Source organism: Daucus carota, chromosome 4 (assembly GCF_001625215.2).
Source record: "Daucus carota subsp. sativus chromosome 4, DH1 v3.0, whole genome shotgun sequence".
Classification (NCBI taxonomy): Eukaryota; Viridiplantae; Streptophyta; class Magnoliopsida; order Apiales; family Apiaceae; genus Daucus; species Daucus carota.
The window spans coordinates 1023548-1044365 of NC_030384.2; the positions used below are offsets into that span (position 1 = coordinate 1023548).

Below are 20818 nucleotides of genomic sequence, written 5' to 3' on the forward strand. Positions count from 1 at the left end.
TTTTAAAGATCTAACAGGCCCGTCTTCGGCCCTACTAAAGTCTGAATAAAAATAATCGGCCCAGTTCCCCTCATTTAAGTAAAGATAAAACCACTGTTTTTTCCAGTGGGGAAGTGAATCAGGGGCAGTGCCCGAAACAAAAATGCTACGGGCCAAGGTCCTATACTGGATCTTGACCCAACCCTCGTCATTGGGCGCGTTGACAAACTTAAAAAGGTATCTAAAAACGGAGACACTGGGCTCAATACCATGCTTTTTGCACTGAACCAAGAAACAATAAATAAATTTCCATCCATTGGGCTGGAGTTGGGTCGGACAAACTCGGGCCTCAGCCAAGAGTCTAAAAACGAATTCAGGTGGAGGTAACCTGAAGCCCGCATAAAAAGTCTCTTTATAAATACGAATGGCCCCAGGTTTTGGGTAACAGGCTCGATCATTTGGGCCTGGGGCCTCGGCCCTATAAGGCCCGTTGATGCCAAACAAATAGGCTATGGCATCAACGTCCTTTTGATCGTATTTGGAAGGGAATTTGTATGCATCTAAATGGAGTAAATTCGGAAAAGCTTGGCAAAACTCAGAAAGCAGATCGCGAAGAGAAAAAATGCTTGCATGAACGAGAGATTTTTTACCTCGATTGGCCCTGGGCTTGGCCGCAGAAGGCTGAGATAACTGAGATTGCTGAGATGAAGAAGAATCCGCCATCGATCTTCAAAAAATGAAGGCTGAAAACCCAGAAAGTGATGAAGGAGGATGAAGATTGATCAGAATCTGGGAAAATCTTTAAAGATCGCCCGGAAACTGAAAAAGGTCTTGAATATCGGCCGGAATCTGGAAAAAACTTGAAGATAGCCGGAGATGCGCCTAAAAACTCGCCGAAAAACTAGAGAATGTTTGAGAGTGTTTGGGAGGATTTCTAGCTTTTAAACTTGAAAATTTTGGGTGAAATGAGAAATGAACTCTCAGTCACTCATTATATAGGCAATCTACAACCGGTTTACTTACCGGTAAACCCTAAAACGAACTGGCTACAACACGTAAACTGGGCCTTGGGCCGGTCATTAAGCCGTGTCAGAGGCGGGAAGCCCACGAATTTGAAAAATTAAACCCTTTCTAGAAGGATCTCGAGAATTCTGGGGGGCATTCGAAAAATTAAAAGAAAAATAAGCTATAGGCCTGACAAGTTATAGACTAAGGCCCACAACATATAACACTACTTGGCTCTCAGAAAGACATCTTCTACGCGTGGTACACACCATGTCTTCGTGGCGGGGCATGCAACACCCAGGGCACATTCACTTGTTGAGCAAAAACATCGTTTATTTAAAAAATAAATGATAATTTCATTAAAGTAATAAAGTGACTATGTATGGTTGGCGTGGTTAAAAACTATGTTTCCTAGGCCAGGCATAGCACGCCTAGGGAGCAACAACTTATTCAACCTGTGACAGGCTACACTTATCCACGCCCAGGAGACATGTCTCCTAGGCCTGGTAAACAGCATGCCTCCTTGGCGTGGCAATGCACGCCAAGGAAACATCATCTCGATCAGCCATGACTGGCCTAATCTACCCACGCCCAGGATACATGTCTCCTAGGCGTGGTGGATAACATGCCTCCTTGGCGTGGCTATGCACGCCAAGGAAGCATCAAAAACTTCAGCCATGACTGGCTTAACTCATCCACGCCCAGGAGACACGTCTCCTAGGCGTGGTGGATAACATGCCTCCTTGGCGTGGCAAGGCACGCCAAGGAAGCAACTAAACAATCAACCACGGTTGTCCTAACTCATCCACGCCCAGGAGACACGTCTCCCAGCCGTGGCAGGTAACATGCCTCCTTGGCGTGGCAAGGCACGCCAAGGAAGCACCACACAAACCAGCCTTGGCTGGCTTAATGCAACCACGCCCAGGAGACATGTCTCCTAGGCGTGGCACCATACATGCCTCCTAGGCGTGGCACCATACATGCCTCCTCGACGTGGCAAGGCACGCCCAGGAGACACTTTTCATTCAAGGATTGATCGAATTAAAGAATTAAATAATTCTTTAATCATATTCTGGAAATTCTAAAAAATTGGAATAAATTCCAAAAAATCTGAAGGAATAAAGAAAGTTGACATTTAATTCTCAAAAATTATTTTGAAAGTTATTAAAAGGCTCAAAAAATTCTAAAAATTGGAATTTAATCCCAAAATTTCCAATAAAATAGAATTTAGCCTCGAAAAACACAAGAGCGCCCCAAGACCTCATCTCGGTAGAGGATACGGCAAAATACATGATATTAAAACCTCTATAAACTTTTGATAAATTACTACGATATTTGTCGAAAGTTGGGGGGCAAATGATAGGGATTAGGTTCATTAAGTATTACGACCCGATCCAATAAAGTCCCGTGTAGCCGGTTTAATCATGAGGAATTCCGCTTTGGCCCAATGGCGCTCCGAACCAGATATGTATGGGCCGTAAGGAAGACTTAGATGGGCTCGAGGCCCATACAAAGGTCCAGCTATGAAGCTAAGTCCTACGATACAACTAACTCTCGTGGATAAACGTCCCGGAGTTCTTGGTGAGATAAGAGTTCTGTCTTATCTGTTACTCCGAAGCGTACTTCGATACGAAGTCTGGAACGTGGAATCATACTTCCATCCAACTTCTGACTCCGAAGCGCCTATATAAAGGGCTCTACCCCTCATAACTAGAACTACGTTTTGGACTTGATTCTTCTCCTAACAGAAGATACGTAGGCATCTCGCACCGAGACCAGTCCAAAGCACGAATCGCTCACGCCCTTTGTTTTCAATTCCATAACACTTTTATTCATCCACATATACATATGCAGATACACACACACGCAAGAACTCTTCACCACTGTTCAAAATTTCCGAGTAATCGAGTTTTTAAATCCCTTTTTCACCGTCAAAATCTTGCCCAGTTTTGATTGTGAGACTAGTTTTAGAATCCCTGAGTCAAGAGCTTTCTATTCATACCAAAAAATTAACGATCCGTCGTTATTTCTCGAAGAGGGTTTTTGAAACTTTTCAAATTCTAGGCCAGATTTCTACGTGATTTTAGTGTCGAAAATTTGCGAGACCGATACCATAATTCTTAGAATTTCGAGAAGAACAACATACTTGAATTTCATCGAAATCCAAAATTCTTGAATTTAGGGTTTTTACGGAGCGTATTTAACTAATTATTTTCGTAACATAAGTGGTTATTTGTCCATTATTATTCGTGAAACGAAATTTCTAATCATTTTTAATTTTAATTAAAAATGGCTGCAAATTTTGATATTCCGAAGACAAATTTCACAATTGTTGAAATTAATAATTTAATTACGCAAGCAAATTATCGACGCTGGGTTCGATATATGTCTGAGTTTTATTTTGCAAGATTTGCTTTAACTGAGCCTGTGATGTTTAACAAGTCTCTGCTTCGAGATTTCTTGTCTTCTATTTCTGTTGTGAATGTAGGACAGGTACTTGGTCTTACTTGTGTCATTCAGGGACGTACGCTATCTATCACAGAAAATACCATGAACACTGCACTTCAGTTACCAACGGAGGACTTTGAAGCAGTACCTGACAAAGCTGAAAGGATCAATTTTTTCTATGTCATCCACTGCCAGAGGGAGCCAAATGGTGAACTTCCATCGAAGCTGTATGTCAAGCATTTGCCTAGAGAATGGAATTTCTTCTTTAATTCCATCTCCCATGTGTTTAATCCCAAGACTGGTGGATTTCATGGAATTACATCTTTCAATCAGGAAATTGGAATAGCTATTGCTCAGAATACAAGTATCAATTTAGGACATTTGATTATGGGAGCATTTCAAGATTCTTTGAGAAAAGCTAGAAATGTACTATTATATCCTCGATTTTTCCAGATTGTGTTGAATCAGATGCTGACCCCTGCTGAGCGTGCTGTCTATCCAAATATGGACAACATCATTTCTTGCTTCATGACAACAAGGGTGATTTTAATGCTGGAGAATCATCAGAACTACACCAACAATGAGCAAGTGGTGATCCCTGAGGCCATGCAAGCATTTCTAAATCAGAACGTGCCTCCACCACCTGTTCAACCTGTTGCTATTCCAGTGGTTGCTGAATAGGTTCCTATGCAGCAACCTGAGCCAGAACCTGAGCCAATTATTCAAGCAGATATTCCTGAGGCTCAGAATGTTCAAGTTGAGGAAGAGGAAGTGATAGTGGAGGATGTTGCTGAAGATTCCTCTGAACATGAAGTTCCATCTGACGAAGGAGAGGATTCTTTGCAGGACAATACCACTGATTCTGAAGATGAAGTGGATACTCCAATCCAAACCACTGTAGCTGCAACCAATGACAATGAAATGCTGGATATTGATGAGCTCTTCACTAATACGTACAATCCAGTACTTCAATCAGGTATGCCTACTTCTGATCCTGATAATTTGTCATTTAGTGCACCTGAAGATTGGGTTCAGAACTTCCTGGATCTCAATCCACTATCTCCACCTCTTGCGCGTGCCAGTGAATTTGAAATCCCACAAATTCATAACCCAGGCACCTATACACAAACTATTGTTGTAGAAACATCTCAACCCCTTAGCCAACCAATTGATATTTCTGAGCGCGAGGGAGAAAGTGCCTTAAGTGCACCACACAAGGAGACTGTTTCTGATTCTGCAGCTCTGTCTCCTAGTCAAGAAAGGAGAATAGAGCCTGAGGCATCTGCAGACATGTCTATTTCTTCACCACCTCAACCACATAATATTCCAATGCACAGTGAGGTTGCACACACAATTGAAGAATTGACGGTTGCTAACACTTTGTCGTCCATGTCAGGGATAGACACCGTTGTTTCTGATCCTATTCAGGGTCAAGTGCCTTCACAGGCTTCTGGGGGAAACTTGGGTGATTTGCCACAATCTCCACCCTCGTCTACCCCCCTGGGAGGAACATTCCCAGATCCCTTAAGGGACTCTTCACCTCTCGAAGGTGAACGGCAATCTGTTTCTGAGCCCTTCATATCAGGAAGTGTGCCAGTTACAGAGGACTTGTCACAAAGTCTTTCGCCGTCAAAGGCAGTTGTGGGAAACCAGGGTGCTTCGCCAATTCAAGGATCACATTCTTCGAGCCCTGTGTCTACCCACCCTGAGATTCCAACTCAGGATCCAATTAAGGACTCACTACCTTTGAGTAGTTGGCAACTTGTTTCCTATGAATCAGATTCATCTGACGAAGAAACTGATGACGAGGGCTCACGAACCCTCATTGCACCTTCTGTGACCTCTCTAGAAGAGGCTAAGAAGATTTCTTCTGCAGGTACAACTTCTATGGATGTTGGCACTTCTTTGAGTGAGAGGGAAACACCAACAGAACTTGATATACGAAAACCCTCTAACCCACTGAGTGTTCAGTCTATGAGTGAAACGAGAGAAACACCTGCAGAACGATCAAGTGAGAACCCCACAGCTCAACCTACAATTGAATCAACTATTCCAACTGTATTTTGTGACAGAATTTGAAGCTCTGAAATTCAAAGTTCAACATTTAGAAGCTGAAAATCTTGTTCTATGGGAGGAATTAGTGGAAATAAAGTCTACAATGGAGCAAAGGTTGCCTGCACTCGAGGCTAAGCTACTGGCATTGTTCGTACAAAATCACCCGCCTGTCACGCGGGTGACCCGGGTTCGATCCCCGGCAGCGGCGCCAAAAACTTGTTCGCACAAAATCACGCAAGCGTACGTGGTCACAAGTAGTAAAGAATCAAATTCAGTTCGTTCCCACAGAGACTGGTGTATTCAGAAATATGCACTTATGCACCAATGTATGATTATTATTCAATGCTTGGACAAATAACAAATTGGTTGGTTTTATCTAAATTAACTAAATCGATTCGACTTATGAAGCTAAGAATTAAAAACTAAGAGAATAACGAGTTACTAATGAGAATAAAAACATGGGATTCTAACTTCATCATATACTTTATTCAGAGTTATGCCTTATCGATATGTGATGGTTGATAACTAACCAGATAACACGAAACTGATACACGCTAACTGTCGTTATACGTGCACCATACTGCTACACATCCACAATTAAGATAGAAGGTAAACAGACACCAATTATGCTTAAACCCTATATGTCTATAGAATTTGAAAGCATAACGGTTGAAGAACAAGTTATCTATCAAGATTACATAGGGAGATGCAAGATGGTTAAAATCACACCACTAATCATGTATATCGAATACATAATCCTATGTTCGCATGGTAAGTTCTAAATCAATATATCCACTGTCGCTTCAATAAAGATTAACAAACAATCTGAGATGTTAGCTACGCATCCAAGACGAATAAGCACAACCAATACGAAGAAATCAACATTCATCACACAAATAATTAAGGCAAATCAACTACTGAAATCCATATATAAATCCGCTAGAATCCCACGATAATGATTAGTTCATAATCGAACTTCTCATCATCATGGGAATAAGAGTAAACATGGTACTAAATAGTCTAAACAATATTAAAAGAGTAAAACAAGAGTTTCCAAACAAATCCGAATGAGCATCCAAAAGTATCGCCCAATTGGAAGAAGACAAAAGAAAAACTATGAGTCTCGATCTTGATCTTCTCCGTAGCCGTCACGTGCCCCTTAGAATGTTTCTAGGTTATTGCTCCGGGCTTTTTCTTCCTTGTATATTTTGTATTTAAGTGCCCTAAGTTGACCGAGTCAGCAGCTAATCCAAACGGGTTTCAAAAACTGAATTTTCCACCTTCGGGAGAGCTCGGGCGCGCTCCAAGGCTGCCCCCAGGGCGCAGGCGCGCGCTCCAGGGCGCAGGCGCTCCACAAGGCTGCCCCCAGGGCGCAGGCGCGCGCTCCAGGGCGCAGGCGCGCTGCCAGGGCTCCCCTAGGGCGCAGGCGCGCGCTCCAGGGCGCAGGCGCGCCACAAGGGCAGACCCCGGGCGCTACCAGGGCGCTTCAGGGCGCAGGCGCGCTGCAGGACGCCCCCTGGGCGCAGCTCAGCCGCTTTAGGGCGCTGGTGATTTTTCTTTCTTTTCACTTCATTTCTCGACTTCCAATTCACCGTATAAGCCTGGAAAAGTCCATCCTCCCTCCATCTAGGTTCTCTACACACATCAACACAAAAACACATCAAAAATACCATATACTTGAGGCCAAATCATTAATTTAAGTCGAAACGAAGGCATTGCAAGTGGATATAAAATCCACTTATCACACCCCCAAACTTAAACTGATGCTTGTCCTCAAGCATAGACACACACACAAATACTACTAATGCAATGCATGAATGCAACTAAATGCCTACATCTATGGAATCATGAAGTGTAATCCTTGTAAACTTATAATCCTCAAAATATGCAACATTCTCGGCATTCATCTCTTTCACACATTAGCCATGTTCTCTTCCACTACAAGTGTGAAGTGCATCGTGTGTGCTAGCATGCTCTCTAGCGAAACAAGACAAAGACTATCAAACTTCAACAGAGTCCTCAACATGAGCCGTTAATAAGAACAAGGGTTAAACACTTCTTTACTAAAGAGTCAACTACAGTTTAGAGTCACTAAAGAAATCCTATGCCTCTTTTTTTTTTTTTTCTTCTTCTTTTTCTTGCTAAGTCTAAGGTTGGGACGCTCCGCAGTGTAAGTGAGTCACGACCGCCATTCGACTTCGCTTATTCTCTTTTTTTTTTAAATCAAGTATTTCTCCAGTAATCAAGGGTTGTGAAAAGTCACCAAGAATTTTCTTATTCTAATACATTTGCACTTAATACCAGCACAAGTACATGGATCGTCCCTTTCACATGACATTGCATTCTACCCATTGATCTCAAAGGAGTACTTGATAATTTTTATTCTTTTTTTTTCTTTTTTTTTTAGAAAGACATATTCATCCCTTAACTCCCCCAAACTTAAGATTTACAAACTCTATGTTCAAAAAGGGAATAATCCAAATTCTACGCCCGACTCAACACAAGGACTCAAGAAATAAGTTAGTCTAAGTCTTATCTCTAGAGCATAGTGTAATTACAATTTCCACACAAGCAGTTTTCAGGCACAAGGCATCACATATAATCAAGACTGCTAGCCAAGAAATTATGCACATAAACTTATCATAGGACATCAACTTGGGAAACAACTTCAAGATTCATGCAAATGCAACTATGTGAATATATGAACTACTAACACATACTAAACACAAGCATATATATAAAAAATGAAAACGAACTAATATGCAAATATTATGAGATAATATGCTAAACTATATGCAACATGCAACATATATGAACACACACTACTACTAGTCCTTAGATTACCACCCCCAAACTTAAAATATTCAATGTCCTCATTGAAGGTGATAAAAAGGATCGAATGTACCTAGAAGTCGGGAGGATCACCCTCCTCGGGTGGAGGATCAGGTGGTGAATATACCATGCCATCTCCAAACACTGGCCAATCAACCTCCACACCAATAGCTCGAAAAGCACTCCCAAGAGTTTGAGTCAAATCCTTTGCAAAACGGCGGTGAATGTCATGCATGTCATCTATGCGCCGTGACAACCTTCTAAACTGCACATCACTTAAGAGATCTGGTGGTAGTTTGAGTTCGATTATGGGAGCTTCTTCAATAGATGGTTTAAGATGCTCCTGAAAATTTCTAAGCTCTTCTACTCCTTCATCTTCGAAATCAGAAACCCTTGTTAAGACGCTCTCTAAGGTACATGGCCTTGGCTTTTCCTCCATCTTAGACTTTTCAACAGCTTCTAGTGGCTCCACCTTAAAGCATTCTTCTTCGTCGGTTGGAAATTTCATTGCGTTGAACACCTTAAAAGTGACTCTCTGATCTTGAACTCTCATTGTAAGCTCCCCTTTTTGCACATCGATTAAAGTTTGACCTGTAGCTAAGAACGGCCTTCCCAAGATAATGGGAATCTTCTTATCCTCCTCGAAGTCTAGAATGACAAAGTCAGTAGGGAAAATGAGCTTATCGACCTTAACCAAGACGTCTTCCACTATACCTCTCGGGTATGTGATGGACCGATCAGCCAGTTGTAAGTGCATGTTTGTAGGTTTCGGCTCCGGCAGACCAAGTTTCTTGAAGACAGACAACGGCGTCAGATTGATACTAGCTCCCAAGTCACACAAACACTTGTCGAAAGATAACTTGCCAATAGTACATGGTATTGTGAAACTTCCGGGATCTTTAAGTTTCGGAGGCAATTTCTGCTGTAACACCGCACTGCACTCCTCGGTCAACGCCACAGTCTCCAACTCCTCAAGTTTAAGTTTCCGAGATAGAATACCTTTCATAAATTTAGCATAACTCGGCATTTGTTCTAGAGCCTCCGCAAAAGGTATGTTGATTTGTAATTTCTTGAAAACCTCTAGAAATTTAGCGAATTGTTTGTCGAGCTTATGCTTCTGAAGTCTCTTCGGAAATGGGGGAGGTGGATACACTTGCTTGACCCCAACATCAGCTTTTGGACTAGACTTCTCGGCTGATTCCTTGCTTGCTTCCTCGCTGATTTCATTCTTATTAGCTTCAACAACAGTTTTTCCACTATTAGACTCAGATGAGAGCACGGGTGTTTCAACCTGTTGATCACTCTCTTCCTTGTTTCGCTCTGTTGCTGATTCATTATCCTTCGTAACCTTTCCGGACCTCAAGGTGATAGCTTGTACCTGTTCCTTCACCTCTTTCCTACCCGGATTGGCCTCAGTATCACTAGGAAGAGTTCCTTGTGGTCTATTAATCAACGCATTAGCAATTTGCCCAATCTGATTCTCCAAAGTCTTGATTGACACCGATTGGCTTTTAACCATAAGTCTTAATTCTTCCAATTCTGATCTTTCGTTGGAAGACTGTCCAGCCACCCCATGATTTTGTTGCTGGAATCCAGGGTGTTGGAATTGCTGCCTCGGTGCAAATTGTTGTTGAAAACCAGAAGGGTTGAAAGGTCCAGCTCCTTGCTGCTGAAACTGTTGCTGCGGTTGTTGCATGAAATTTTGATTGTTGCTCCAGCTGAAATTCGGATGATTCCGGTTATTAGGATGATAAGTGGCTGGTGCTGGCTGTTGAGACCTCTGGAAGTTGCTCACAAACTGAGCGGATACGCTAGATATAGCACACTGATCCGAAGAATGTGCACCCGCACAAAGCTCGCAAACATTAGGTGGTGGTTGAACTCCCAAGTTAGCTAAGGAATCTATCTTCATAGTAAGAGCCTTAATTTGAGCAGTCAAGGCTGTAGTAGCATCAACATCTAGAACACCTGCTGCCTTGACCTGATGAAGACGCTGATTAGGATTCTGATATTCATTCGCGGCCATCATCTCAATCAACTCATAAGCTTCATCATAGCTCTTAGCCCATAGAGCTCCACCTGATGCTGCATCGAGCATTGGTCTCGATTGAGGTCCCAAGCCATTATAGAAGCAATTAATCACCATCCAATCAGGCATCCCATGATGTGGGCATTTTCGAAGCATCTCCTTGTAGCGTTCCCAAGCTTCACTTAAAGTTTCACCAGACAGCTGAGAGAATTGAGTGATAGCATTCCTGATTGCAGCTGTTTTGGCCATAGGGAAGAACTTAGTAAGAAATTTTTGAGCCAGATCCTCCCATGTCGTAATAGATCCTGCAGGAAGAGAATGCAACCATCCTTTAGCTTTATCCCTCAGAGAGAATGGGAACAACCTCAACTTGATGGCATCGTCAGTAACACCATTGAACTTGAAAGTGTCGCAGATCTCAATGAAGTCCCGAATATGCATATTAGGATCCTCTGTCGGAGAACCCCCAAACTGCACTGAGTTCTGTACCATCCGAATAGTGCTCGGTTTGATCTCAAAAGTGGTGGCCTGAATTGCTGGCCTGACAATGCTCGACTGAATATCATTGATTTTAGGCTCAGAGAAAGCCTTAAGAGCCTTAGTATCATTCGCAACTGGTGGTCGATCACCCATTGTAGTGTTCACTTTCGTTTCTGCTTTTGCCAATGCTTCTTTACGGGCCTGAGAACGTGTTCGCATACACGTCACTCAAGTACCTGAAACACACACAAACGAAATACAAGTGAGAAAAGAATCCAAGTCACTGAACTTTAACGACCACTAATGACAAGCACATAAACTAAAATAAAACACCGAGTCCCCGGCAGCGGCGCCAAAAACTTGTTCGCACAAAATCACGCAAGCGTACGTGGTCACAAGTAGTAAAGAATCAAATTCAGTTCGTTCCCACAGAGACTGGTGTATTCAGAAATATGCACTTATGCACCAATGTATGATTATTATTCAATGCTTGGACAAATAACAAATTGGTTGGTTTTATCTAAATTAACTAAATCGATTCGACTTATGAAGCTAAGAATTAAAAACTAAGAGAATAACGAGTTACTAATGAGAATAAAAACATGGGATTCTAACTTCATCATATACTTTATTCAGAGTTATGCCTTATCGATATGTGATGGTTGATAACTAACCAGATAACACGAAACTGATACACGCTAACTGTCGTTATACGTGCACCATACTGCAACACATCCACAATTAAGATAGAAGGTAAACAGACACCAATTATGCTTAGACCCTATATGTCTATAGAATTTGAAAGCATAACGGTTGAAGAACAAGTTATCTATCAAGATTACATAGGGCGATGCAAGATGGTTAAAATCACACCACTAATCATGTATATCGAATACATAATCCTATGTTCGCATGGCAAGTTCTAAATCAATATATCCACTGTCGCTTCAATAAAGATTAACAAACAATCTGAGATGTTAGCTACGCATCCAAGACGAATAAGCACAACCAATACGAAGAAATCAACATTCATCACACAAATAATTAAGGCAAATCAACTACTGAAATCCATATATAAATCCGCTAGAATCCCACGATAATGATTAGTTCATAATCGAACTTCTCATCATCATGGGAATAAGAGTAAACATGGTACTAAATAGTCTAAACAATATTAAAAGAGTAAAACAAGAGTTTCGAAACAAATCCGAATGAGCATCCAAAAGTATCGCCTAATTGGAAGAAGACAAAAGAAAAACTATGAGTCTCGATCTTGATCTTCTCCGTAGCCGTCACGTGCCCCTTAGAATGTTTCTAGGTTATTGCTCCGGGCTTTTTCTTCCTTTTATATTTTGTATTTAAGTGCCCTAAGTTGACCGAGTCAGCAGCTAATCCAAACGGGCTTCAAAAACTGAATTTTCCACCTTCGAGAGAGCTCGGGCGCGCTCCAAGGCTGCCCCCAGGGCGCAGGCGCGCGCTCCAGGGCGCAGGCGCTCCACAAGGCTGCCCCCAGGGCGCAGGCGCGCTGCCAGGGCTCCCCCAGGGCGCAGGCGCGCGCTCCAGGGCGCAGGCGCGCCACAAGGGCAGACCCCGGGCGCTACCAGGGCGCTTCAGGGCGCAGGCGCGCTGCAGGACGCCCCCAGGGCGCAGCTCAGCCGCTTTAGGGCGCTGGTGATTTTCTTTTCTTTTCACTTCATTTCTCGACTTCCAATTCACCGTATAAGCCTGGAAAAGTCCATCCTCCCTCCATCTAGGTTCTCTACACACATCAACACAAAAACACATCAAAAATACCATATACTTGAGGCCAAATCATTAATTTAAGTCGAAACGAAGGCATTGCAAGTGGATATAAAATCCACTTATCAGGCATCTCAACTATCAAGAGAGGATTACTCAACTGAGGGGGAGAGAGCAGCAGAAAAAGCACGAGGAAAGCGGGTGATCATTGGAGTGTCAGAAGAGCTGATTGACTCTGCTCTTAGAGGGCAATCTAGCTATGATCATGATGAATACATTCCAGAGTTTGTTGACACTGACAGAGTGATCAGGATGGTTGGAGCTGATGATGATCTAGAGGAAGGAGAAATCCCTCAGAATGAAGTCTTTGCTGATGAACTTGCATATCACAATGACATTTTCCCTCCTGAAGAGTATGAAATTGCAAATCCTTAGGACATCGCTGATGTATCTAGAGATCATGCTGGGCAAAGGAGAGAAAGGGAAAAGTTAGAAAATCAGGGACGGATTCGAAGGGAAAGGAGTCTTGCCAACTTGCATAAGGAAGGAGAAGAATGGGATGCTGCCGGAGCTATGTTTGACTTTCCAGAGGTCTATCAAGATAATGATGATGCAGAGGTGAAAGATATCTTTGATTCCTTCAGGAACAACTACAAGGATCTACATGACTACCATGAGGTGTTGAATGATATCATTTCCACTGTATCTGTTGCTGTTCTTCCTAGGAGAGGATGGATGGTAAACATATCATTTGAGCTGAAAAGAGAAGGCCATGGACTCAAGCATGTGTCAAGTCAGTTTCTCAGAGATCTCTGTCTAACTGAATTGTTTGTGGTAAGAAACAAGATCATCTCAACTGACAGAAAACACAATGAAGTATTCAGGGACAGGGTGGAAGAATGGATCACTGACATTGGCGTTGAAATTCATGACAAGCCTTCAGTTATCAAGTATTTCAAGGATGGTATGATTCAGAGTATTGGACTCACTGATGAAGCATTATCAACTTACTCTCCTAGAATACTGAAATATCTAGAAGCTCAAGTGAGAGAGAAGTGATCTAGGACCAGCAAGGGAAGACTAACTGCTGAATTCTTATATGCTAAGTCTGAACTTTGCTGCTATTAGAGACTTGGAATAATCTGCAATCAATCGTCGGCAACCATATCCACTGCCTCCACTCAACCTTGAAGTTCCTGAAAATCCAAATGAACCTGTTGTCACTTACAATCCAACCTCCATTATATTCAAGAAGAAGAAAGATTCTGAGGCTACAGCTATACCACTGGAAGATATTGGAAAATTCTCATCAAAGAGAATTACTCGAGCAGTTGGTGGTGTTAAGTGGTCTGTGGTCAAGGAAGATAAGAATGTGCTCAAGAAACTGATTGATCTTCTGGAGATAAGGAAAGCTGTAGAGACTGTTCACAACACTTCAAGAGTTCGGGCTCATCCATCAAGGGTCATCATGAAAATTGAAGGAATGGAGCTTAATATCACTTTCAAGAAATTGAAGAAGATGGTTCATCTACAAACTTTAGAGAAGATGAAGAAGAATCTAGAGCAACCACCACCTGAGAATACATTGGAGCAAGTGGCACTGAGCACTATAACTGCCAGGATTGAAGACATAGAAAACAAACTCACTCAGAAGAAAAAGGAGGATGCTGCAAAAAGAAGAGCTGAGCAGTATCTGATCAATGCAAGAGCCAAGAAATCAAGGAAAGATTAGTTCAGGCTAGAGGAACAATGGCTACTTGTATTTACTTTTGAATTCTGGAAATTGTAAGATATAATCCAGACTGTACTTAGTATTATTTCCTGTTTTAAATTAGTGTGCGTCATTGTGTCAGTTGAGTTATCCTCTTAAAGGATTTGCTTGTCGAACTCTAACAAACAAATAGGGGGAGATTGTAAAGCATAATGTAACATAAATGTAATTACGATAACTCAACACAACAACAGACAGGAAACAATACGTAAGTATAATACAGGAATCTACAGGCTGGAGATCCGATACGAATAGACAAAGACAATCAAGATATCTGAGACGAACATCCGTCCACTGGAAGAAGTTCATTAATATGTTCAACCCTCAGTAATGAATAAAGCTCAATCAGTTTCTGCTATCAAGATTGCCTGAAGATCAAGTATCAAAGACCAAAAGATTCCAGTATATCTATTTTGATTATTTATAATCAAATTTATCGAAGCAACATCAAACCCGGAATGACTGATCAAGTATATTATCAAGCAAAAGGATTCAAGGAATTATTTCATCTCTAGTCGTTCGTGAACCAGACCAGTGCACAGGACGTCAGGACATACGAAAGTATTCAGTGGATTCGATCAACGAATTATTTGATCAAGTCTATCTGTGCTGCATCAACAAAGAATTAAATATATATATATATATATATATATATATATATATATATATATATATATTATTAAGTGAAATTTACTTGAAACCTTAATAATTCAAGTAAATTCATAAAACAATTAATGATATATATATATATATATATATATATATATATATATATATATATATATATATATATATATATATATATATACATATCTAACAAATATAAATTACAAGTAAATGTTTGACTTTAGTCAAACTTGCGCCTGTATGTATAAATACAGTGCTAATTCACTTAGAAATTTTCTAAGTGTAACACTGGTACACTGCAACACGGAAGAATGATTCAAGGCGCAAAGTTTGACTTAGTCAAACCCTGCGCTAGTTTCCATCTCTGGAAAATGGCTAAGGATGGCTCTTCATTGTACCACTGTTGAGGCGCAACATTTGACCTGGTCAAATGTTGCGCCTCTGACTAACATGCCTTGGCGCAACTTCGTTCTCATACTTAGAATAATTCTAAGTCATGTGAATACTCCATTGTGAAGAAATGGCGCAACTGTTGACCAATTGGAGTGAAACAATTGACTGAGTCAAAACAAGTTCAACCACTCAGAAATTTTCTAAGTGCAGTGCAACACTGGACAGAGTGTTGGCGCAAGGTTTGACCAAGCGCTAACTTTGACTTTCCCATGGAGTATTCATTTAGCGCAAGTTCAACTTTGGAGTTAGTTTTATTTTGGAAAATTCAATTTAACTACAGTTAAATTGAATTCGTCCAGGACGAACTCAATTCGTCCAGGACGAACTCAATTCGTCCAGGACGAACTCGTTAACCATGGTTAGATGTTGGAAGCCTATAAATAGAGCTTTGTGTTTTCATTTGAAAACAACTACACACTTTGTAAGTGCACACACTATGTAAGTGCACATAGTTAGAATATCGATTTAATCGAGAGTTTGTATTAGAGTGATTGTAGTCTCTGCAGCCGACATTCGTGTTGGAATTTGTAGCACCTGAGGATTATTTTAATATAAGAATATTCCCCGACTTGCTAGAGTTGTTTGATTACGATTGATTTAAACTGGACTTAAACAAAATTATTCCGCAATTAAATTAAATCGAAGAAATTGGTATAGACGTATTCAACCCCCCCTTCTACGTCTGATTGGACCTAACATGAATGCATGTTTTCACATTGTCTGAATATTATATATTTTAGACAATCTAGTATTAAATGGGATAGCATAAGATTAGATTGTCGAACTTCTTATATAATATAATAAAGGTTGACAGTCTAAATGGTGTTAGACAAACCATTGGAACGACTGAAGTATTATTTGGAAATAGTTTATCTTGACTATTGAATAATACTTATATACTTTGTGTATATTGAACGGGATTAAAATAGTAGAATAATTGTTTCTTTAATTCTGACAATAAAGAACTAAGATTCTATGCTTAAGTTCTAAATCCGGATATAGTGATTGACACTTGTATTTAATGCACATGCCTTGACTCATAAGTTAAGTAATTTATTATAAATTACGAATTTATGTATTGGGCAATGACATTATATACAGAGTGGGATATTGACTATAAAAGGAAACCATGTCCGGAAAATATATTCGGGTGATGATGTCCTGTTGAAAGCTCATAAAGATAATTATGCTTTAGTCCTGCAGGCAGATTTGTTCCTCCATAATTATAAGGTTGAGTGGATGATCAAGGATAAAAGATATTGATTAAATTAATTGTCAGAAATTAATTTAGTTAATGGACATGTGATATCTAGAACATGGGGAATTTATAATCAATTAATATGGGAGCCGAATTAAATAATTAATTTACGGAATTAGGAAAGGTAGTGCAAATATTATTGGATTAAATTAATATTTAATTACATTGGGCCTGGCCTGGAATGTCATTGGAAGACCTGATCTAATGGTCCATGATCCCTACTGTAGCCTATATATATTCTCGTTCTCCTAAAGCTGAAAGACACACCAAAAATGAATTCTCCCTAGGGTTTGAGAGAGGCAGACGTTTTTTCAAGGAGCCAGCTAGGGTTTTGGGTTTTCGGAGCTTTAAGGAGAGGCACACCTTGGGAGATCGAAGACCACACTTCGTCCAAGGAGAATCAGAGAATACAGTAGAAGACGTGGATTTGAATCTCTTGCGCCGTAGCGATTAAGGTTAATATTCTGTTTGAACTTTTAATTAGTATCATAAAACGCAGGGCCAAGGTCCAATTGTTCCTACAATGGCATCAGAGCCAGGTTGCGGTTCTGCGATTTATGATATGTAGTCCATGTCATGATTATATATGCATGTATATAGTGGTTCTTTGATGCAGGTTGTTATCCACTATTATGGCCGTGTTTTAATTATTCTGTTATGTTTGGATTCCACGTGGTTTATCGTGGCTGTTGTAAATCACGAGGGTTGATCGTGATAGTTTAATCTTGTAATCAATTTGTAATTGTTTTAGATTATGATCTGATGTGATAGAATAGGCTGGTTCGTCTGTACAAATTTTGTATGTAATTGTTTGATCAACGGAGCAAGAAACAGAGACTTTCCGCTGTTGCGATCTGTTGCCGCTGCTATTTAGGGTAACTTTTGCATACGATGTCCGATTTAGGCGCATAATACCTTTTCAGAAATGGCAGAACGAGACGGACAGGATATTTATAGTTGCAATCCATCTGGCGCAATTTTTCAGGGCGTTTTGCGGCTGTTTAGGCCTCCAAACGGGGTCTCGAAGATTTTTGGAATTTTTCGAAGGATGATTTCGAAGCTATTTTTCCAGGGCCATAAGGATGTGTTTCATTATGTTTTACATAATTTCTGCCTTTTCTTGATTATTGCTACTATGTGTTTCTTGTCTATGTTGTTATGCCATGTGATACTAACCCTTCGCATGCTAGAATGACATGGACATAGGGATGTTTTAATTAATGCTTTAATCATTATAGTATGCTGCCATGTTATGTGTTCTTTGTGTTGCTGTAATCATGATAGTATGCATGTGGACTTCGAAGAACTAACATAGGGCGATGCATCTAGATTAAAATCCTCAAAGTAAATTCTAAGTGGGAGGGAGTTAATATGATATTAAATCCCATGGTCTCCATCATTGTTTGTATGTAATTTAACATAAGGACGAATATAAATTATGTATACGTCACCCATCGTGGCATGTAATTTATGGTGTCTAGAATGTTATGGATATTACTGGAACAAACTTCTTAAATTAATACGAATAAATACGAATTTTCATTATCTCTGATTTGGGGCGATTTCTAAGGCTTATGGGTATTAAGTGAGACCGATGTGATTCAAAGAATATTGGAAGGTATACATGCCGCCCATCGTGGCGTACCAAGTTCCATAGGTTTCAGATAATTTAAGATTTGATGATGGTATACACTTAGCTATGAAAAATAATATAGACCTCCCCAACGTGGCTTATTGTTTAGTAATAGGATCGAAGTAACGTTTAAACAAATTTAGGTAGTATACATGTCACCCATCGTGACGTACTAGAAACTTATGGTGTTTAAACGTTAGTGCATTTAATTTTAATAATTGTTAGAGGAACCAATAGGTCTTAATTTTTAATGCACCCTTCTTTATGTGTAATGTGATTTTTTTCATATATCATTCTCAGGATAAAATGGGCTTGAATCCACTGTTCACCATACTTAAGGATAACAAACTTACCGGACCTAACTATATTGAATGGAAACGTAATTTGGACATTGTGTTGACTGCGGAGGAGTACAAGTTTTGCACTTATGAACCCAAGCCTGAGCAGCCCGCTGCTGATGCTCCTGATGAGGAGAAAGAGTATTATAAGCGGTGGACAAAGGCTGATGAGATGTCGCGATGTTACATTCTGGCAGCAATGTCGGGTGTTTTGCAGCATCAGCATCAGGCTATGGCCACTGCTTCGGATATGCTCTTTAATCTCAAGGAACTTTTTGGAGATCAGAATAGGGTTGCTAGGCAAGTAGCCATGAAGGCTTTAATGAACACTCAGATGGCTGAAGGTACACCTGTAAGGGATCATGTTCTGAAGATGATGTCACATCTGAATGAGATAGAGAACCTTGGTACTGAGCTTGATGGGGAAACCCAGATTGACATTATCCTTATGAGCTTGCCCAAGAGTTTTGAGCAGTTCCGTTTGAATTACAACATGAACAAGAGGCAGTATAGTCTTGCGGAACAGCTGATAGAACTTCAGGCAACTGAAGGATTATTTCGCCAGAGTGTTCAAGTGAATGTGGCTGAGAAAGGTTCTTCCGCTAAGCCGAAAGGCAATAAGAAGAAGAAAAAGGCTCAGACATAGAAAGCTGTGAAGGCAGTGGGAGTTCAAGGTGGTGTGAAAAAGCCTAAGGGAAAGTGCTACCGGTGCAAGCAGTCAGGTCACTGGAAACAGGATTGTCACTTCCTAAGAAGACAAACAATACTGGTATGTCTCTTTCTCTAGTTACAAAAACATTTATAGCGGCTATATCTACGAGCACTTGGTGTGTAGATACTGGAGCCACTGATCATGTTTGTCAGCAATCCAGAATGCTTAGAGATGGCGAGATATACATGTTCTTGGGAGATGCTACGAGAGTAGCAGTAGTTGCAGTAGGAGTTATTCATTTATCTTTTGGTTCTGATAGGATTTTGGTTTTGAACAATTGTCTTTATGTACCTTCTTTTAGAAGGAATTTGATTTCGGTTTCTAAACTTGCTATGGATGGTTATAATTTTTGTTTGGATCGTAATGTTTCTATTATGATGAATAAACGGATTATATGTTCTAGTACATTGCAAGACAATTTGTATATAATTAATCCTAGTCAACCTGCACTGCAACTACAACATAGGGTATTGAACAACACATCTTCTACCTCTAATAAAAGAAAGGAACCTTCTAGTTTGACCCAAACATATCTTTGGCACTTGAGATTAGGTCATATTAACTTGAGGAGGATTCAAAGACTGGTAGTAGACGGGCCTTTAAGCTCATTGGCAGTGGAGCCATTTCCAGTTTGTGAATCCTGCTTGGAAGGTAAAATGACCAATAGGCCTTTCAAGGCAAAGGGGAATAGAGCCAAAGAAGTGTTGGGATTGGTTCACTCTGATTTATGTGGACCCATGAATATCCAAGCAAGAGGTGGTTATGAGTATTTCGTCACTTTCATTGACGATTATTCTAGATATGGGTACGTTTATTTGTTGCGCCGTAAGTCTAAGTGCTTTGATAAGTTCAAAGAGTACAAAGCTAAAACGGAGAAGCGACATAATAAAAGTATCATGTCACTACGATCAGATCGTGGTGGCGAATACTTGCTTGGGGAATTCAGGGAATATTTATCAGAGACTGGGATAGAATCCCAGTTGACTGCACTAGGCACACCCCAGCAGAATGGTGTAGAAAAGAGAAGGAACCAGACTCTTTTAGAGAGTGTTAGATCGATGATGAGTTATTCGGATTTACCCAAGTCGTTTTGGGGACATGCCTTAGAGACAACAGCTTATCCTCTGAACTTAATACCTTCTAAGTCGGTTCCTAAAACCCCTTTAGAATTGTGGACCGGGGACAAACCGAGTCTGAGACACATTCGGAACAATAGATTATTTATTTTATAGTCCTAAGAATCGGGATGTCACTGTTAGCACCAATGCAAGATTCGTAGAGGAATACTATATAATGAATCACAAACCCATGAGTAGTATCGTTTTAGAGGAACTAGTGGGAGGGACGAATAATGAACCTGTAGTACAAGTAGAACAACCACAGCAGACTGTGCAATCGGTCACTAATACCGCACCAGTTCCTCGTCGTAGTGGGAGGGTTGTTCGACACCCGATAGAT

At 40.6% G+C, this 20818-nt stretch overlaps 1 protein-coding gene and 1 non-coding gene across 2 annotated transcripts; one reads left to right on the forward strand and one right to left on the reverse strand.

Annotated features, from left to right (window-relative positions):
• Window positions 1–7075: 7075 nt before the first annotated feature.
• LOC135152046 (uncharacterized) lies at window positions 7076–10417 on the reverse strand. The gene is made up of 5 exons (XM_064091500.1): window positions 9698–10417; window positions 9398–9610; window positions 8737–9289; window positions 8413–8559; window positions 7076–7122 (listed from the first exon to the last, which is right to left on the reverse strand). The coding sequence occupies exons 1-5, from the start codon at window positions 10415–10417 to the stop codon at window positions 7076–7078; spliced, it is 1680 nt and encodes a 559-aa protein (XP_063947570.1).
• Window positions 10418–10475: 58 nt separating this feature from the next.
• On the forward strand, window positions 10476–10582 carry LOC135152522 (small nucleolar RNA R71). Its single transcript, XR_010291697.1, has one exon. It is a non-coding gene; the product is annotated as a small nucleolar RNA R71 (small nucleolar RNA).
• The last annotated feature ends 10236 nt before the right edge of the window (window positions 10583–20818 follow it).